The sequence below is a fragment of the Carcharodon carcharias genome, chromosome 7 (genome assembly GCF_017639515.1).
Source record: "Carcharodon carcharias isolate sCarCar2 chromosome 7, sCarCar2.pri, whole genome shotgun sequence".
NCBI lineage: Eukaryota > Metazoa > Chordata > Chondrichthyes > Lamniformes > Lamnidae > Carcharodon > Carcharodon carcharias.
The window spans coordinates 22,251,431-22,272,044 of record NC_054473.1 but is presented as its reverse complement, the minus strand read 5'-3'; the positions used below and the strand labels follow the sequence as shown (position 1 = coordinate 22,272,044).

The 20,614-nt window shown below is 43.6% G+C and overlaps 1 protein-coding gene across 5 annotated transcripts in view; it reads left to right on the top strand.

The window, feature by feature from the left end:
- Positions 1–20,614, top strand: part of plxnb1b (plexin b1b) — a 220,268-nt gene that overhangs the window by 151,550 nt on the left and 48,104 nt on the right. For all 5 annotated transcript variants that reach the window (XM_041191160.1, XM_041191161.1, XM_041191157.1 and 2 more), the window contains exons 7-13: positions 1,723–1,855; positions 3,878–4,034; positions 5,298–5,406; positions 7,708–7,816; positions 11,087–12,016; positions 13,208–13,336; positions 17,099–17,221. In XM_041191160.1, coding sequence (XP_041047094.1) covers positions 1,723–1,855; positions 3,878–4,034; positions 5,298–5,406; positions 7,708–7,816; positions 11,087–12,016; positions 13,208–13,336; positions 17,099–17,221 — 1,690 coding nt within the window. The remainder of the gene's footprint in view (positions 1–1,722; positions 1,856–3,877; positions 4,035–5,297; positions 5,407–7,707; positions 7,817–11,086; positions 12,017–13,207; positions 13,337–17,098; positions 17,222–20,614) is intronic.

Sequence of the window (20,614 nt, the reverse complement as noted above, 5' to 3'; positions counted from 1 at the left end):
CCATCGATGAAGCTTTGCAATTTCAGGCCTTACTTCACTCTGATTTGCACCTCTAGTTTCTGCTGTTCTCACTCACCAAAAAAAAATATGGGGAGGGTTGCTTCTTGTAAAATTCTCCAGTGTGCTGATGTTGCCAAGCTGTGTTGCTGTGTAAGGAGTACACAAAACACCATTAGCTTTCAGTGATTTAACGAATTAAGTGGATGGATGGGAAGTGGAAGATGGATTTTTCAATGAAAGTTTTATGAAAAACAGTAAACCTGATGTGCGGGAATGCATTAGGAACAGTATCAAAGATGAGAAAGGATTTTGATGTCATTATTAATCATTCATTGAAATATTCAATTAATACAAGTCTCTGAACAGCAAATATTGGGATGCAACTTGAGGATTTTTGATTATAAATGAAAGCAGTTTCAATTAGCTATTCATGGAATTGTAATGTTTGGAATAACGTGTGCAGTTTTTGGCACTTTACCATGTGAAGGAGGGTGGTGCATTATAAAGGGTTCAGTCCTGAGGCTCCAAGCTACGAATGGCCACTTTCAGAACTTGCCTTGTTTTCATTGGAAGCTTGAGTGGAATGTGATCCAGCACTTTAAGATATTGAGAGGAATAAATGAAGATATAAGCAGTTTATTTGTATTGGACTGTGAACACAGACACAGGACAGGAGCAAAAAATAAAATTAATAAACCTTGAGTGAGATTAGAGATCAGAATGATTTCTAACTCTCTGCGGAATAAAGGATTTGTGGGATAAAATTTCAGCAAAAGGAGCTGTGTTGATTATTAACTTTAAAAGAGGCTGATAAGCATTGGAAGACTATAGGATAGCCACACAGATCATCCAGTACTTTGTGAAACATGATGGTTCCTGCAATTGAACAAATGTCATGCCAAAGAAAGCAACTGGATGAAGGATGGTTGGACAAGGCAAGATGCGAAATGCAAGGGAAGATTTTATGAATTCCAACCATGAGGTTTAACCCAGTAGGAATATATGTAGCAAATTCAGGATTATACCCCCACAATTTGCAGTCCATTTGGGCAGCAAGTTATAGTGGGTATACAGTGCAAATCCCCAATAAGTGCTCTGAGTAGGCAAGCGACAGGCTTATAAAATCGCCCCCATGGTATGGAATTTCATTTAATTTACTTGGGAGAGAGAGCAAGCTTAGTCTTTTTAAACAGGCTATTGAATGAATTCAGTGGTGTCCATGAAATGGTTAACTCTGGAATGTGCCCAGTGGGTCAAATACGTGACCTCTAACTTCCTGTGCTAAACTCCCTGCTCAATTATCCGAAAAGTGCATTCCAGTCATGGTAACTTCGATTACTGCCTTGTACTGCAAGGTCAATGTTCTGCCAGGTGGCCTTTTGAAATGGGAATGACCTTTTTGAGTACAGGTGATGGGTAATAAGCTGCAGCATCTCCCAGCAGGATGGAATTCACCTTTGGAGCTCTTGAGTATATGGGTGACATAGATAAAAGTGTAGTCTTGCTTAAAGCCCTGGGTCAGAAGCTGAAAAAATTCAGTAATAATTCGCTGACCATTGTTGGAACACAGCAACTTATTTCACAAGCTTTGATAAATGTATTCATTTCAACAGAACTGTCCAGTCCTTTCACTGTTAATGCTTGAGCAGCTCACTGCTCCAATACCATAATGTATGATGAATATATTGCCTAGTGTTGATACGGCCTCATTTCTACCAATAGGTGCAGCAGGAGGTCGGAGTGTGCAAGGGTTGAGGAAGGCATTCAGTGGCTCTGGAGCTATGAGGAAGGCCGACGGTGTCTGAGAGTGCAGACTTTGACGCCAGCTAATATCAGCAGAGAGGAGCAAAAACAGGTGAGAGCGTGAGTAAATGGGAATGTCAGGATGCAGACGACAACAGATGCTCTTGAACATCCATCTGGTGAAATTCCTCTTGAGACACTTGAGAAATAGGAGCAGTATTAGGCACGCGGCCTAATGAGTCTACTCCGAGCATCCTCAGTGCACCCTGACATTGTTCCAGATGAAATTTAGACAATATAACTTCTGTGGAAGTAGATGGCATATCCATTGCTTTTTTAGTGATTTGTGTTTGAACAGAATTGTCCGTTGGCCAGCATACCAAGTCCTTGTGGATTTTGCTTTTGGCCTATGTACTTAAATTTCATTGCTAAGCCGAAAAATGTGGTTGCAAGACATGTGGAACATGGAAGCTTCAGCAGGGATCTTAGCAAAGTTAGTGAATATCTTCAGTTAACTCAAGATTAACAAACATTTGACCTGTCACCCATTCACTGCAGTTACAATTTTTTTAAGGGCCAGATTGCCTCTAGTTTAATCTAAATAGCGTACAACAGAAGGAGTCAAGACCATTGAGATCATCCCGCTTTCTCTATCATCTTGTTTTCGGGTGTGTCAAGGTTGCTTTCTGAAACCTATGTCCCTCTCCTAATGGCTGAATGCAGAATTGATCCAATTCCCAGTTGACTACTTCAGCCAAGTGTATGTTGTTTTAGTTGGGTTATAGGCTGTTCCTCGAGTAAGCACCTCTCAATCACGATGAAGCTGTTCCTTCAGATAAGTTTACTCTTCAACTTACTGTTCCCTTCCACTCATTCTCCTATCTTTGGTTTTGCACATCCACCTCGTTGATGTGTAATTGAAATATTGATTTTAAAAGCTTGGATTCTCTGCTTCCCTCTTACTCTCAAATTGATTCTCTGTAGAGCCAAACTGCATGCAAAAGCAGTGATCTGAAACAGCTCCTCTCCTCCCTTGTATTGAACTGCAGGTGGCCCAGCTTCTTCATGCTGAGTTCAATTGTGTAAAATTCCAGATCCAAGCATTAAATTTAAACCAATAATTATAATTTATGCACACAATATACATGATTATCAATTTTCTGTCTTCAGTAGGTGCACATGCATCTATTATTACAGATTAATAATCTGTAGCTGTGGATGAACAGCAGGATGAGACTCTACTTCATATTTCAAGTCCTTCAATTGTACTGTCTAAGGCACAAGCAGTAGAAATTCTTCAAATCTGTTCTACTGACATCCACTTGTGTACGCATTAATAACAACTAGCATTACGTTAAAGGCGCTATATAAACATAATGTCCCAAGGCACTTCATTGGTGCATTATAAAACCAAAGTATGACACCGAAACTACATTGGCGACTAAAGACACAGCCACCAATGGCGGAGCGATTAAAATCAGGGATACACAAGAAGCCAGAATTAAAGGAATACAGATATCTCGGAGGGTTGAGAGTCTGGAGGTGTTTATAGAGATAGGGAAGGGCAAGACCCTGGAGGGATTTGAAATCAAGGATGAAAATTTTAAAATCAAGTCTTTGTTTGACTGGGAGCCAATGTAGGATGGAGAGTGCAGAGGTGATAGGTGAATGGGCCTTGCTGCAAGTTAAGACAGGGGCAGCAGAATTTTGGGTGACCTCAAGTTTACAGAGGGTAGTATATGAGGGACCAGCCAGGACTGTGTTGGAATGGTCAAATCTAGTGTTTGTGTAGTACCTGGTGTACATGTTCTCTCTTCCTGGATGGGAAATGCACACCAGCTCGGGTGGCACAACGGAAATCCAACCACTGATGCAACAACCAAGCATGGCAATACACTCGACTGTAGCTCTACATCTCTGAAATCAGTCCCTGGAGTCTTCAATATTCCAAGCCACTCAGTAAAACACTTGCACTCTGCTGCGTACACTAAACCCAGGGTGCTACAAATAGTAGTACAAATGTAACAGATGTCAGCATGTTGTAACTAGACGACAATTGCAACAAAAAAAATACTTTCTCAACCCTTGGGTAATGTTCTCCTTTATCCAAGTGATTTTTCTCCCTCGTTGCCAGGTATTTGTGAACGTCGCTGACTTACCGATTCTGGCCGAGGACGAGTCTTACAACTGTCTGTTTGATGATTATTCCAGTCCTGCTGTCATTACTGAGAGTGGTGTTGTTTGCTGGTCCCCTAAAGTCCAGCAGCTTCCACCAACTAAACCAGGAACAGGTATGTGCCAGAAGTTAGAAACATTGAGATCAATGCATCGAGGGGACAGACATCTAAAAGCTAATCATAACACTTACCTAGCTTAAAACTACAGTGGAACAGTGTGCCAAGATCCTGTGTTTGAGTGTCTGTGCTGTGTCCCCCAAGAATATTTGATATACAAGTCATTAGAGTGATCGACATGCATTGATTGATGGCATGTGTGTGTGTAAAATGTCAAACTTTAAAACCAAGGCTGGTGAAACTTTGAGGAAATTCACATTCAAGTACACAACACTCAGGCTAGTTATTAGGACGGTTAGGTAATTGGCGTCTGTAACACACCCGTATGCAAAGAACAGCTTTAAGGCAGATGAGAGATTGTGGATATTACTGGTCCTTACCATAGATACTCCTGCAAGCAGACTGTTTATAGGAAGGTGCGGTATTGAAGCTGGCACCAGTGTCCTGTGCAGGCTCGTCCACAGACAGCAGCGCTGTGATAGTTCATTTTCTGGAGATGTTCATGAGATGTTACTAACACTGGGGTTTGGGCAAAGGGCATTAATTCTATTAGCTTTCCAGATCATTGCGAAAATGTTTGTCTGATGGTTCGATGGTTGTCACTCCTTGCAGGAAAGAAAGAGAAATTTGCATTTATATAGTGCCTTTCATGACTTACAGGCCTCCAAATGTGTTGCCCAGTCAATACAATACCTTGTGAGGTGTAGTCAGTCAATGTTGTAATACAGGAAATGTGGCAGCCAATCTAGGCACAACAAACTCCCACAAACAGTAATGTAATAATGACCAATTCCTCTGTTTTAGCGATAAATTTTGGCCAGGACTCCCCTGCTGTTCTTCAAATTAGTGTCATGGGATTCTTATTCCCACCTCAGAGGGAAAATATGTTTAACCTTTAATCCAAAAGATGAACTCTCTGACGGTGCAGCACTCCCTCAGTATTGCACCAGAATATCAGTGTAAATTTTGTGCTTAATTTTCTGAATCAGGCTTGAACCCATGGCCTACGGACTCAGAGATGATAGAGCTACCACTGAGTAAGGGCTAACAGCAGGAGTTACTTCTGCAAGGCCCGGTTGGGTAGTGTGTCTCTTATTAGACTCCAGGGTATATAAGGTTGCCTCCGGATGAGCTTATACTTTCCTTGTTGCTGGCTTCCTGTGGGTGGCATTTGTTGAGTTTCTTGCCTTTTCCCTTGGTTACCGATGAATGTGCCCTGTGTGAGGAAAGCTCTGATCTCTGCTCTGATCTCCTTTACAGATCATGTGACTGTCAGATTACAAATAACATTCTCTAACATCATACTGACAACAGAGGAATTCACATTCTATGACTGCAGTGCGGTGCAGCAGCTCTCCAGAAATTTTCCGTAAGTGTTTTCAGCCTTTTTCGAGCAAAAAAAAAAGTCATGATGACAAAAAGAAAATCCAATATTGATTTCACATTCAATGCTGTAAATTTGAATCACAAGTCCTGTTGCCATGGCACCAGTATAAGAAGTGTCATTTTTTTTACTTTTCTCATTTCATTATTGTTATTTTATTCATAAAATTTGTAATAGTGTGTTACATAACAGTTCAAATTTGACACTATATAAAGTGCAATACAGATCCGTTTCTTTCAAATTGAGGTGCCTCACTACACATGCTATTACAGGTTTTGTTTACAATGTACATTTATGTTTAATGTCAAGCATTCTCTGATGTCGATGGCATTATTGTTGCTGTTACTAGGCCACTGCTAACATCATGGAAGAATGATACAGCAATGGGAACTGATCTACAGTGATTCAGTCCAAGGTCAACCCCCTTTACCTTCTCACTGATTGTTTAGAGCACCAGGTCATTGATTATTTTTTAATCAATTTTTTTCTTTTGTTCCCCTCTCCCATCTAATAGTTCCTATAATTAGCTGTGAATCTTGGGGACAGAGATAAATAGAACTTAGGGTTATAGGATTTTACATAACAAGAGGAGGCTATGTTTCATCATGGCTCAGATAATTTACCATTGAATCCCTTTCCCTTGTACTGCACCCTTTCAAGTTTACCTTTATGGAAATGCTGGTAATCTGAAATCAAAGCAAATATGTGCAGCAAGCCCATCAGCATCTGAAAGAGAAAGATAGGCTTTAACATGTCAAGCGTAGACTTTGAACGGTCATCTTTTAACCTAACTCACTCTCTTTAGACGCCTTAGTTAACCTTTGACACTTGACTATTCCAGTGCACTCCTAGCTGGTCGCCTGTGTTCTACCCTCTGTACACTTGAGGACATCCAAAATTCTGTTGCTTATGTCTTTACTCGCACCAGGTGCATTGTCCTGCCACCCCTTGTTCTCAGTGCACCTACCACAACACCCAATTAAGCACCCCTTCATTTTAAAATTCCCATCCTTGTTTTCAAATCCCTCCATTGCCTCACATTTCATTTCCTGCAAAATACCCGTACTCATCTACTTCTAGCCTCTTGAACATCCCCGATTAATCACCCCACCATCGGTGGCTGTGATTTCGGGTCTTCCTCAAGCACTGGTTTTTCCCTCCCTAAACCTTTCCCCCTCTCTTTCCTTCTTTAAGCCGTTCCTTAAAACCCATCACCTGGGTTTTCATTTCTGACTGAATAACTCCTTATATGGCTCGGTGTCAAATTTTGTTTTATAATGCTCCTACAGAGAACCAAGGGATGGTTTCACTATGTTAAGATGTGATATATAAATGGAGTTCAGTTATTGACTGATTGGCAGTGCATTTCCAGCAGTTGCTGTTTGATAAATGCATGAGGAGAGTTTGGAGAACAAAGAAAGGTACCTGCCACTAAATTCTGTAATGAAGGCTTAATCCGCAAAGGATGTTGAGAATTTGCTACTGATTTCAAAGCCATTAGAAGTGTTTGAAGTGCTCTAACTCTTTTTTTCCCACTTCTCCCCCGCGCACACGGGCCTGAATTTTTCCCGTGCCGGGTGGGCTCGGCAGGAGCTGCCCGCGATTGGCTCTGCGCCACCATTTTACGTGGGTCATCCAGCGTTAGACGCGAGTGGTAATGCTGAGCGCTACCTGTGCACACAGGGGGAGGAGGGAGAGTCGGGGCCAGCAAGCGCACAAAAGAGCGCTGCGATCTCCCTGGGGCACGGAGCTGCCTCGGAGCTTGAAGCTCTGTTGAAATAAATGAATAAATGGGGAAAAAAATGTAATTAAACATGTCCCCTCATGTGTCACATGAGATGCGACATGGTTTTATATTTCAGAAAATGTTTTTGTTTAATTTGTGAAAGCTTTAGGAAACTTTATCCCCCACGTGGATGAAGTTTCAAAAAAAAACGTAAAGGCCGCTTGGCCTTTTTGCCTGCCCGCCAACCGTGAGGTTGGATGGGCAGAGTAAACTTGCCGTTAATTACTTTGTTAATGGCCTTCATAGGCCTTTTAAATATCGGCGGGCGTGCGCCGGAACAAAACATCGCAAGACAGAGCGCGATAATATCAGGACGCACGCCCAATGTCATCGCGCATCATTTTACACACTGGCATGTTGGGCCTGACCCCACACGGGGACTGAAAAACCCTGGCCATGATTGCAGGCCTGTGAATCCGCCCAGGCTGTGGTGCCCGGTTTCTGGCAGGCTCGCTGCATCACTGACTGTGCTTATGTTTCTCTCCCTCTTGCCTCTCTAGGTGTCGTGGATGTGTGAGCAGTCGATGGGGTTGTAATTGGTGTGTGCTCCAGCATCACTGTACTCACAACACTACCTGCGAGGATGAGATGATCATTTTTAATGAGAATGTAAGTGCCGGGGTGGAACGGACTGATTTGGTTAGGACATTACCCGAGTGAGGTTTACCTGCAGAGCAGCTCCAAATGCGCTTCCGATGGTTCGCAAGTTTATCCAGTGGGTCACTGAGCTGCTACAGAGCAGAGAATGTGCCAGGCTTCATCCCTAGTCAGCACTGAGCTCATCTCAGCTGGGGTAATGGTAGAACACTGCAATTGGCTTCGGTCTCTTCTGGTTAGAGAGAGGAAGTCACCCCGGGTACTCAAGCACACTTCGGCAAGCCCCACTAGAGATCTATGTGCCTGCTTGGTGAGGACAGGTTCACAATCACCTGTGATGACCAATGTTGGTGGGATCATCTGCTGGGGGGGCATCCATGGATGGCCACTTGAGGCAATTCACACCAACAGGGAGCAACTTCAGATGTGGAGGGGAAGAGAAGAATCTGCGGATAAAAAGTCCATTGCCTCGAAGGCTTATGAGCAGTGTGCAGTGAGTAAAAGCTGGCAACTGTCTCCTGTGAATTGTTTGTTTGCTTTATACCTTCACACTCTTTTTCCCCTTTGGGGAATAGAGGGGAAGCGTTGGAAGCATTAGCTGGCTGACTACCAACCTGTTGAACCGTGTCATGAACACGCCTCCTGTGGCTCAAAGGTGCGGTGGGATTTGAACCTAGAGCTTCTGGCTCAGAGGCAGGGCACTACCCACTGAGCCACAACTTCACCTCCCCTGGTGTTTCAGTTCTGAGCATCACACAACAGGAAAGGTTTATTAGCGTACATAGATTTACCAGAATGATACCAGGGCAAAAAAAGGGTTAAGCAATGAGGGCTAAGCTTGTTTTTCCCTTAAATTTAAAAGATTATGGGCTGATCTAATTGAGGTATTTAAGATGATTAAAGGATTCGATAGGGTAGATAGAGAGAAACGATTTCTTCCAGTGGAAGAGTCCAAAACATGGAGGCGTAACCTTAAAAGGAGGCCTTTCAGGGGTGATGTCAGGAAGCAATTCCCACATAAGGGGTGGTAGAATTCTGGAACCTTCTCCCCTCAATAGCTGCTGAGGCTGGAGCAGCTGCAACTTTCAAAATTCAGATTGATAGATTTTTGTTGGGCAAGGATATTAAGACACAAATCAGCCATGTTCTAACTGAATGGCAGAACAGGTTTGAAGGGCAGTATGACAGCCTCATCTTCCTTAGTTTGTCTGAACTGGGCTTTGTGAATTAGAATTTTGTTTCAAACCTTACGAGAGAACATTTGAGAACTGTTTGCAGACCTGCTTGGGATATTTGGACATAGGAACCTGTTGGTGCGTCTCAATGACTGCATAGTGCTGAGTACTTGGAGCTGAAAACCCCAGAGTCCTGCTGATTAATAGGTCCCTGTTTTTCCATGTGCTGCACTGTGTGCACATTAGCAGGTGCCTCTTGTTTAAGATACTGTGTAGTGCCCACATTACATGGTGTCTGCTTTGTTGCCTGATGGCAGGATGCCAGTTGGTGCTTCTGGGTGGTCGCACTGAGTGACCCAGCAACATGGGAGCTCATCCATCATCCAGTGAGGACCAAAGGTTAACTAGCAGTGTGAGGATGATGGGTTTCCTGCTATCCATTGAACAGGATGCTGACTGAAGTTAATTGTATAAAATAGTAACGGGAAACAGTGCTGGAGTTTGTAACTGTAACCACCTTCAAAGTGCCTGCCCCATCCTTTCAAGGTCTTGAAATGCTTTCATTGTTGCTGGGTTTGTAAACAGTCCATAATGATGTACTTGCAGCATATTGAGGCCATTATATTTCTGTAGTGGTACTGTGTGGAACATCAAAAGTACATTAGCACGATAGGTGTCTGCCTGAGCTGTTCCCGATAATGCAGCTCAATGCCTAAACAAGCCACAGGCCCAACAGCTGGACCTTTTTTTTTAGGTAACTTGAACAATTTATGAAAGAAGAATCTAGAAACATGGTCAGTGGGTATTGTGAACCTGCCAGAGTTCAGAAGCATATTTAAAGGGCCATTGCCTTCGTGTACCAGCAAATGTTTCACTTCACTTTTTGCTATGTTTGTGAACATGCAACATCATGTTGTGATCACACAATAAAGCATCAACAATTCTTGAACATAATATCAGAGTAAAAATGATGTACAACTGCCCACCGTTTATCTTGACAATCATGCCACTTTAAAAGAATGAAATAGCGGTGAGGCAAGGGAGCAAGGGAGTGATATTAAGTGTTAAAAAGACATTAACTTGTATCTCCGAAGGTAGCAGGTAGATGCTAATTTTAGAGAGGGCAGAATTGAAACATTCTTAGAGAATAATGATGTGAATAGTGTATGAGAGGATATATAACTAAGGTATACAGGAGACTGTTAAAAGAAGAATTGAGAATACATCAGCTCCTTGGTATCAAAAGTATTATGTTTTTCATTGGCAGAGAAAGAGCAAGTTTTTAGTGAAATTCTTGTGGTGTTTTACCACAGTTGGTATAATCTTTCCTCTGAGTTATTTTGCAATTTGAAATAAGAGTATCCTCAATCACTTCATATAGGCAATTCTTTCTTGCAAAGCTGTAATCACTACCTCCAAAAACAAATCAATCACTTCCTTGGGTGAACTGCTCTCATGTTAAATGTGTCTGATCTTGCATTTATGAGCTATTCTCTGTATTAAAGGAGCTGTACGCTATAACTAAAACCACTGAAACTGAGTTGCTTGATGTCCAATGACTCTCCGAATAGTGTCATTTAAAAATCAATTTGATTTCAGAAATCCTTGAGAAAGGAAACTATTACAAACCACATCTCTCCCTAGCATTGCTAGGAAACAATGAAGATTCCATGCTCAACTATCCTGACACTTAGAGTATAGCACCAGTCATATATATAATAATATCCTTCTAAATTACATTAAATATACCTTTTCAAATCATAATTTATAAAGTTGCTGGCAGAAATAAGTGACTGCTGAAGAATGCTGATGGTAAACATTTCAGCAACTCCTATAATTCAAAAAGCCTTAGTTAGGCCTAAATTAAAGCCTACAGTTCCTTTAATGAAGGATTGCAAAGAACAGCTTTGCTGCAGTAATTCAGAGTGATTTTTTGAAAAAAAAAGTTTGTTTTAAAATTGATTCCAAAATCAAAATTAATGAATTATTTTCTGTCTCTGTCTCTTGCTATGCCTCTTCCCTTTGTCTGTGTGTCTCCCTCCATTCCTTTCTTTTCCACCCTTTCTATCTTTCCTGATTTGATTTAATGGCAATCGTTCCCTGGCAGTTTGTGCTACCCTATGTGGCTCCTCCTACACTCCCGACAAAACCGCTCCATGTCGACACCACTGTGTTTCCAACCACCCTCCGCCCCACCACCGCTGCCCCTACAACAAGAGCTACAACCATCCCTCCAACCCTGTCCAGCACAGCTGCCACCCAAACAACCAGAACTACAGCACCTACTACATCACCAACCACCGTGTCCACCACTGTAGTGGTGTCGACCAATGTTACAGCCACTCTGACTGGCCTGTCAACCACTGTGCCCACCACATCAGCTCCAACAACAGTGCCCACCACTGTGGAAGTGACAGCTGTGCCAACTACACAACTAACTACAGCCAGTCCGTCCATGGCGACAACGACTGCAGCTGAGACAAGCCCCACTGACGTGACCACCACTGACTATGCAGCACCTACCACCAGCCTGGTCAGGGACATCTTAACCACAGTTGCACTGACATCGCCACCCACTACATTTGCAGCTTCCTCGTACACAAGCCCGCAGACAACGGTTGTCCCTCCCACCTCTCAGACCATCGAGGCTGTCATTACAACCACACCAGCCTCTCCTTTGAGCAGTACGGACCAAGACACCATTCCTGTTGCCACAACTGTTCCCCTTGCAGATCCCACGGAGCCCCCTTCCACTCGATTGGCAGTACCGACTGATCCCAGACCTGATAACCCTGCCACCTGGGTTCCTCCTGTCCCACCTTCTGATTGGCCTATGAAGGAAGTTGGTGAGTGGAAGGGGCCAGATACTTGGGTAGACCCTGTGCAGATTGAGAACGACACAGCAGTGTTTTCGGCTGCTGCTGTGCTGCTGTCAGGTGATGGCGATGTTGAGAACCCTTCTCCTGCCTTTCTTCACCTGCTTGACACTGAGGTCGACTACCAGTTTGATCCTGGCTCTCCATCCTTCTCTATACAGGTGAGTTTAACTTTGTTTCTTAATGGCCAACCTTTTGAATGGTCTAGGAAAGCAGTATCTGTGTTAGGCTCTTAGTACCAGAGCCTTATTGATCTCGAAAGATCACTAAAATGTTATTCTTTTTTTCTTCAGTTAAAATGCCTCTGAATAATATTTTCTTCATGTTATTGTAATAACTAAAAATTTGTGACATCATGAATAGTTGTATGGCCGTTCAATGTAAATGATTTAAAGTAATAAATTTTATAATAAAATGTTGAAGGTTTGAAAAGGTTGTGACATGCCATAGTCAGGGGAGTGACAACAAGAATGTGCTGGACAAAGGGTTTGTTCTAATTCATGTTTTGGTTGCCAAAGTGAATGGATGAATTCATCATCTAACCCTGAAAGATGTCTGGTCATGGTAAAAGCGGAGGCAAAGGCCACACCAAGGCCAAGACTCTCACCTCCAGAGCCGGTCTCCAGTTTCCTGTCTGCCTTTTCCACTGGTGACTGCACAAGGGTCACTGCACCGAGCATGTTGGGGCCAGAGGCCCCATCTACCTGGCCGCTGTCCTTGAGCACCTGAGATCCTCGGGCTGGCCGGCAACGCGGCCCGGGGCAACAAGAAGACCCGCATCATCCCCCGTCACCTGCAGCTCGCCATCCGCAATGATGAGGAGCTTAACAAGCTGCTGGGAGGGGTCACTGTAGCCCAGGATGGGGTCCTGCCCAACGCCCAGGCTGTGCTGCTGCCCAAGAAGACCAGGTACCACAGCCAGGTTTATGCCTAAAGGGGGCGAGATCAGAAAAAGATCACCATAAAACTGAAATGTTACCCATTTTAAGATCAAACAGCTAAACTCTGTGAACAATTTCCAATCAATGTTACTAGCAAATTCTCTCCCCTGTCATTAATTATTTGCAATAGTATTTCAAAAAAAATGTTGCAATTGTAGGCATTTGTCTGATAAACTGATCATGCTCATCTTATTCACGGCTATAGTAGGGAAACTTTAAGGTGTAATATTGAATAGAAATGTTCCACAGGGGCTGGTGATCATCTTCTAAGGCTAGAGACATTTTCAGGTGATGAGCAAGTTGATTTTTTGAGTTGTTGGTGCTGGAGCAGACGGGCAGCGTGTCATAGTTTTGCTGGTTAGCTCATGTCTGCTTCTGTCTAGTGAGCCTGTGTGTATGATTTCTGTACAGAGCTACGAAGGGATGAATAAGGGTCCTGTGGCCTGCCCCTGTGTGGATAATGTTCAAGGCTCGTCCCTTCTGCCCGTCAGCACGGAGCGAAAAATAACGCTGGCAGGACAAAACCTCCACTTCTTTCAGGTCAGCATGTGTGAGGTTACACTGGGTAAGGTGAAATATGAATGTGAAATATGCAGCTGGTCTCTTTGTATCTGAAAGTAGAAAACGTGGGGGTAACATTTTGGGTGGAGATGTTTTGTTGGAATGGGAAGTAGATGAGCTCTATTATGGGACTCGTCAAAACAAAGCGGTAAAGGTCATGGGTCATGTTGCTCCACAGAGAAGCTTCGAACGGATTTTAATATCCCATTATGCAAAAATCTAATTCCAGGCTATTAACCTTTTACCCATTATTCACCCTACCCTTTGTTTTTGGTATAATTATCATGGGAACTACCTATCCTCCTTACCCAGTTTAGATGAAAGTTCTCCACGCCCTTCTTGGATTCTGTGCAAGCCCAGCATTTTCTGTGGGGATTTATTGTTCTCATTTGGATTATTTTCTTTTTAATCTCGACTGTTGCAGTAAACTGTGGTGAAAGCCAAGGTGAGAAGCAGACTTCACTGCCTAAGTTGGTGATTGAGGCCGAAACGCTCGACTCACCTTAAAAAGGTACCTGGATCTGCATCTGAAGTGCTGTAACCTGCAAGGCTACAGACCAGGTGCTGGAAAATGAGCAGCTAGTTTCTTTTTTCAACTTTTCGGCCGGCGCAGACGTGATGGGCTGAATGGCCTCTTTCTGCACCGTAACCTTTCTATGGTTCTAGGTGACACCTGCCACAGCACCTGTTGCTAAAGGGCTGAGCAATTCCATGGCTTGGACAATCTGAGAACAAGCTGTAAGTGAAATACTAATGGTTGGCACAGTGACAGGCCATAGGGCCACTACTGATTGGCACAGGGATGGACTGAACCCAACACTGGTGGAAAATGTAGCTTCCAGCTGTTCAGTCTGATAGCGGTTTTACATTATATCCAGGGTGGCCTTTGGGATCAGAGCTTTATCAGAGATTCACAGCCTCTGTGTCCCGCTCTGCTCGATTTACTGCTCTTCCTGCTGCCATTCCAGATGCTGGCCCAAGAATGATGACTTGCGCCGCTAAGTGGGCACGAACCCAAATCTGGCCCGGTTCTTGCAATCAGCGGCAAAGTGGAGGCGTTCGCTGCTGACTCTGTGGAGAAAGTACGACTCTATCTTGGTCACGAGCTGCAGCAGGAACTTGCAGACCCGGCAGCAGTGTGGGTCCGATGACATAATCTGTACAAAAGCCTCATGATGAGGGGCATTGCCAGCAAAAATGCCCTCACTTTAGATGCCATGAGCTGAAGACACACTCCTTGAGGTCTAAGTGTCTTTTGACTCCTTGGAATTTCTAATTTAATGGTGGCAAGGTATAAGTTTTAATGACAGTTCTCCCTCATCCCTCCCCAACCGGCTCCATCTCCCATTGACCCAACTCTGGATTCCCTGCCACACAACAACCGACAACACCCCCTCATCCCCAGCTCCACATGTCAGCCTCCCCCCCAACCCCAAAGACCCTAGATCGGGCCACCCTACCACCCCACTCCCGCCAACGACCCCGGCTCCACCCGCTGCTCCCCTCCACGACCCCATGCTCTGCCCCGCCCCCCAGCCCCCTCCACGATGCTGGCTCCACCCGCCCACGCCCCCATGAGCCCAGCTCTGCCCACCGCCCCCCCTCCACGACCCCAGCTCCACCCGCCCACAGCCCTGACTCTGCCCGCTGCCCCCCTCCACGAGCCCAGCTCTGCCTGCCCACCACCACCCACCGCCCCCCTCCCCCACCTCCACATCCCTGGTTCCTCTTTCTCCTCCCCCCCCGCCCCCTGCACCCCCTTTCCCCCTTTCGTCACCCCGGCAGGATGGGGTTGACAAGAGGAGCTGGAGTGTTTTAACATTCTCTGGCAATAGCCCTAAAAATAAAATCCACATGAAAGCTGTGTAACTGCAGAAAACTCAGGCCACATCCCTGAACGACAGGTCCCGGCAGAACACTGCAACTTGCCAGAAGTTGCTGTGCCGTTGTAGCCATCTATATGGCAAACACCTCAGTGTTCACCACTATTAGGACCACAAGGTCCAGGCGTCTAAATTTTAGCTGGTGCCCTGAAGTTACTCAGTACCTAAAGACCTGTTGCTTGTGGAGACCCAGAAACATGTGTCCTTGATGCCATTGGATTCATGGAGGGCAGCAGCTTTATACCGAAGCATACAATTGACAGTGACAATATGTGTCTGCCATCAACATATTAGTATGAAATCATTTCAACCGGGAGTCAGTTAGCTCATTTAGCTGGTTTATGATGCAGAGTGTCACCAACAGTGTGGGTTCAATTCCCGTACAAGCTGAGGTCATCCATGAAGTCACCCCACCTTCTCAACCTCGCCCCTCGCCTGAGATGCGGTGACCCTCCGGTTAAACTCACCATCAGTCGTCGTCTCTCTCCGATGAGAGAGCAACCTATGGTCCTCTGGGACTACGGTGACTTTCAGCACAAAACCACCTTGAATGTGCAGGGATTTGGGTGCAAGAGAGAAAAGGGCCAAGTTCCAGCACATTGTGCAGCACAGTCACTTATCTTTACAGTCTGTTCTCTGCCAAGTGTAATGTAAAACATCCTTGGGTGTACATTGTAACTTCAATAACACATTAACAATGGGACAAGATCGTGGTTCTGATCAAACCATTTCTGATAGAATTGATAAAGGCCTTATCTCCTTGATGCAAGACTAAGTCGTGCAGTAGCTTAGAATGCTGTCTTTTCAACTTGTGAGAGAGATTTAATAAAATCTACACCACTCAAGTTTTCTTCTTTTTTGGAATGTTGGCCTTCAGGATGTAAGTTTAATTAATTTTACAAAAGAATTCTGCTTTGTGAAATTGTTTCATCCTGTGCAACAAAACAACCTGTCACAGCACAGCGATGTTTGCAATCTGTGCATTGCAGTGCTGGAAACTGCGGAGGAGCAGTGACTAGAACAAAACTTGGCACTGATTGGCAGTTCCCTGGAGTTTCCATCAGAATGTTACAAGAATTAGGAGAAACAAAAGGATGTGTATCTTGCTGCTTTTTTTTTTAATGATGAAATGGGGCCGGGGAGGAGGGGAAGTGAGCGAGAGTTATTGAGAATGACACTGAGTGACATTGTTAGTCTGATACAAGTGGAACAAAATGTTGTCCTTAGTGGAAACCACATAGACATGGAGCATTAATACCTTGGCAGCTTGTGTACTCCTTAATATTTTTAGTAATTTGGGAGCCCAAAGTGGTAGCAGATATGTGTACATCGATCCTTTTGTATAAATACAGAGTAACTAAAGTTTTGAATGTTCTTGTCGAATTATGGGCCTTTCATGTTGGTCATCCTTTGATTCTAATTCCAGGAGCCTCGCATCTAGTTGCCAGCTCCTGTCATTTCTGCTCTTAAATCCTATAATCCCAGATAAAACTTGGGTCATTGAGTCTGCCACCCTAACATGCAAAAGGATTTAAAAGCTCAGACGCCAAGGGCCTGGCTCCTGGATACTGGGCTTCTGGAATCCAAATTTAAAGGACCCATATGAAACTGTCTTTAGTTTATGACGGCTGAAGGATCTTTATGCATCATTGTGTATCCTTCCCCTTTAAAATAGAAGCACTGCAGGGCTGGAGGATTTCCTCAGTCTTCCACATGTAGCAAAATAGTAAACAGAAGATGCATTTATTTTAAGTGGTGCACATGTTAAGTGTTCTTCTTTGGTTTAAAAGGAGTTCTCAGATTTCTGATTCAGCTGGGCCGTGTTTTTGTAACCTCCTGTAATTCTGTTCTCCGGCAGGACCCTGAAGGGGATTATGAATGTGTGTTTGTTATTGAGGGTCGGATGGTGGTGGTGGAGGCGTTTGTTGAAGGGGATAACAACGATCCCATGTTTTACTTCATTACTTGTCAGGTACACCAGGTAAGGAGCAAAGATATTAGCAAGAAACCTGTGAAATGGTCAGGTAATAGGTTGCTGAAGTAAGTATTTGAACCTGTCACCATGGTTAAGGATGTGCAAGCCAAAAAACAGAGAAGCTCACATCAGTAGGTTCCTTTTATCTGATATGGAGTAAACTTTCTCCCCCAACCCATTTCCCCAAGCCCAGAAAGTTCAGGTTGAAAAGAGCCAATGCTGAAGAATCACCAAGTGTGCAATGGGGGCACTGCTAGAGCTAAACTAGCTAAACCTTAGCAGCTCATCAGCACAGAGTCTTAATAACACTAGTTAGCTTCCTGCTGTTTAACCAGGTAGAGCCACACTACAGACAGTGGCATGCCTGGTTATCTAGAGCCAAGAGGAACCTGCAATACTTTAATGTATTATCCAGAGTTCACTCAACTCAGGAAGCAATGACCATCAAGAGCAGAAGATACAGATTGATTTTTGAGTCAACTGAATAAAGGGATATGTGGGCAACACCAATAACTTGCATTAACATTAACATAGAAAATGTCCCAAGGCACCCCAGAGTTATTCTTGAGAAGTTGATGGTGGACTCCCCTTCTGAGTTCTTTCCACTTTTGCATACTATTGTACTGAGTAAGATTCACCATGTGCTCAGCTGCAGGCTGAACTAACTTTATTTACACCTCCCCAACAGAGAGGGCACTATAACAAAATGCTCAGATATTACAATATATTACACTCCTGCTCCACTTAAAAAAAAAACCCTATATATTAAAATATAAATGATAACATGCACAAAATTTCCCAGACATAATATGACTAAACCAACATCAACAATACCTGAAATTTAACACCTTGGGTTGCAAATTTGTTACTGTGGTGATAACTAAAATATATGACCAATATTTCCAGAGTAAATTGCATGTTAAAAATTGTTTTTCCTTAATATTGTACATCTTTCACAAAAATATAATTTCGCAAAAAATAATGAAAAGAACAATTTCCCCCTCCTTTCTTCCTATATATTTTCAAATAGTCTATCTGTCTTCCTTTCTCTTTCTGTCTGGTTATCTTCTTCTATTTCCATTAGCTTGACTCGGCTCTCTCAACATCTCTGACTGTGTCAAACCTAAACTTTGACTTTAACTACCAACTGCACTTAATTGTTGATAATGTAACATTGGTTGATTTGCCTTAATTAAAGACCTTGGCTCACTTTGCTCTGCCAGTGGATTCTGCAATATTGGCAAACTTTCAGTTTCTTTCTGACTTTCACTTGGGACTGTAGGAGGGACTTAGACTATAGGCTTATCATGCTCTCTCTTTGTCAGATTTCCTCTTTCAAGTTAATGATCTACATGACACTGATGGAATCTGTCTGCAATCTTCACTAGATATATGAATGCACCTGGTCTCTTTACAACTCCAGTCACACACTTCTCATCATCTCTGGTTTTTTACATAACTTCTGACTAACACTTCTAAGTTTCATGCTTGGTGTATCATGACTCATCTTCATTTTGCCTTGCTTTTCTCCTACTTTGCTGCTGACATCAGGCTTAAGCAAACTAAACATAGTTCCAGGAGCATGTTTAAACACCAACTCGTAAGGTGAGCAACCTGTTGTAGAATGTAGGGTTACTCTCGAAGAGAACTGAAAATTGTCTAGCCTGTGTCTAAGAGAAGCATGGAAATGACTGCCCAGCTTGTCATCTAGAAAATACTCTTTGCAAATACCTCTTCACAATCTGTACACTACTTTCTGCAACACCATTCGATTCTGGGTGAAATGGTGGTATTAGAGGGTATTCAACTCCATTGTTTTTCAGAAATACTTCAAACTCTTCTGACATAAACTGCGGACCATTATCTGACACCAACATCTCTGCCACCCATAAACTGCAAACCAGCTTCTCAAAACCTTCATAGTTTTGGTACTTGTGGTATTGGCCCTAGGCTCAACATTTATCCATTTGTTTTAGCTATCAACCAAAACAAGGTAGTTTGTCCCTTCCACTTTAAAGAAATTGACATGTACCCATTCCCACAGTTTTCTTATGTTTGACCATGGAATGAAATTAACCTTGGTTGGATCATTTCGCATTCTGAGGCACTCTTCACAACCTTCACCAACTTCAATATTTCTATCTACCTTTGAATACCAAACATAAGCTTCTTGCTACTGCTTTCATATGAACTATCCCTGTGTCCTCTTGATGAAGTTCCTCCAACAATCTCTCTCTAAACTATGGAAGGATAGAAACATAGAAAAATAGAAACAGGAGTAAGTCTTTCGGCCCTTCGAGCCTGCTCCACCATTCAATAAGATGATGGCTGATCCTTTATCTCAACACCGTACTCCCGCTCTCTCCCCATACCCCTTGATGTCTTTAGAGTCGAGAAATCTATTTCCTCCTTAAATATATTCAGTGACTTGGCCTCCACTGTGGTAGAGAACTCCACAGGTTCACCACCCTCTGGGTGAAGAAATTTCCCATCTCAGTACTAAATGGCCTACACCGTACCCTGAGAGTGTGATCCCTTGTTTTCGACACCCCCCGCTTCCTCCCCGAGCCAGAGGAAACATCATCCCTGCATCCAGCCTGTCCAGCCCTGTCAGAATTTTATACATTTCAATGAAATCCCCTCTCATTCTTCTGAACTCCAGTGAATACAGGCCTAGTCGGCCCAATCTCTCCTCATACGACAATCCTGCCATCCCACAGGCATGAGATTTAGGGACTACTTGTACTCTCCTTCCAAAATAACAGACATTGCTGCAGCTGATCAATGATGAAAGCAAGCTGTGATTCTCTGACTTTCATTTTACTGTGCGAGCTGGATTTATACCTTCAGCCTATTACTCTCATCTTCTATGTGCTGTTTTCTTGCTCTCTGACTGAGAACCACACTTGATTTCCTGCTGGGTAACATCAACTTCTGTTTCCACATCTATCATATGCACATTCAAGGATTTCCAGGCCCCCGAGCTAGATTTAGAGCCACCACAATCTCAACCTGGGGCTTTACAGCAAACTGGAGCATTATGGCTTCCTCAACTCCTGCATGCCATCTGGATTTGACCAACTTTCCCACAGGCATAGTGCTTGGAACTAGGGAGCATTTAGATGGTAGCTGGCTACCATGGCAACAAGTAGAATCTGAATTTCTGACTCCGGGACTGTGACCTTGGCTGCTGTGGCCTGGAAATCATTGAAATCCAATGGACTCCCCTGCACGCTCAGGAAATGAACTCGCTTGCAATTTGCAACTATCTCTTTCTGCCTTTTTTTCATGCCTGTAGCCTCATCGCTGGCCTCCTTCCACATCAGTTTATTGCCTTTACTCCAAAGCTTGGCCCGGATTTTATTGTTCTTCAGACTTTTACAAACATGTCGCTGAGGT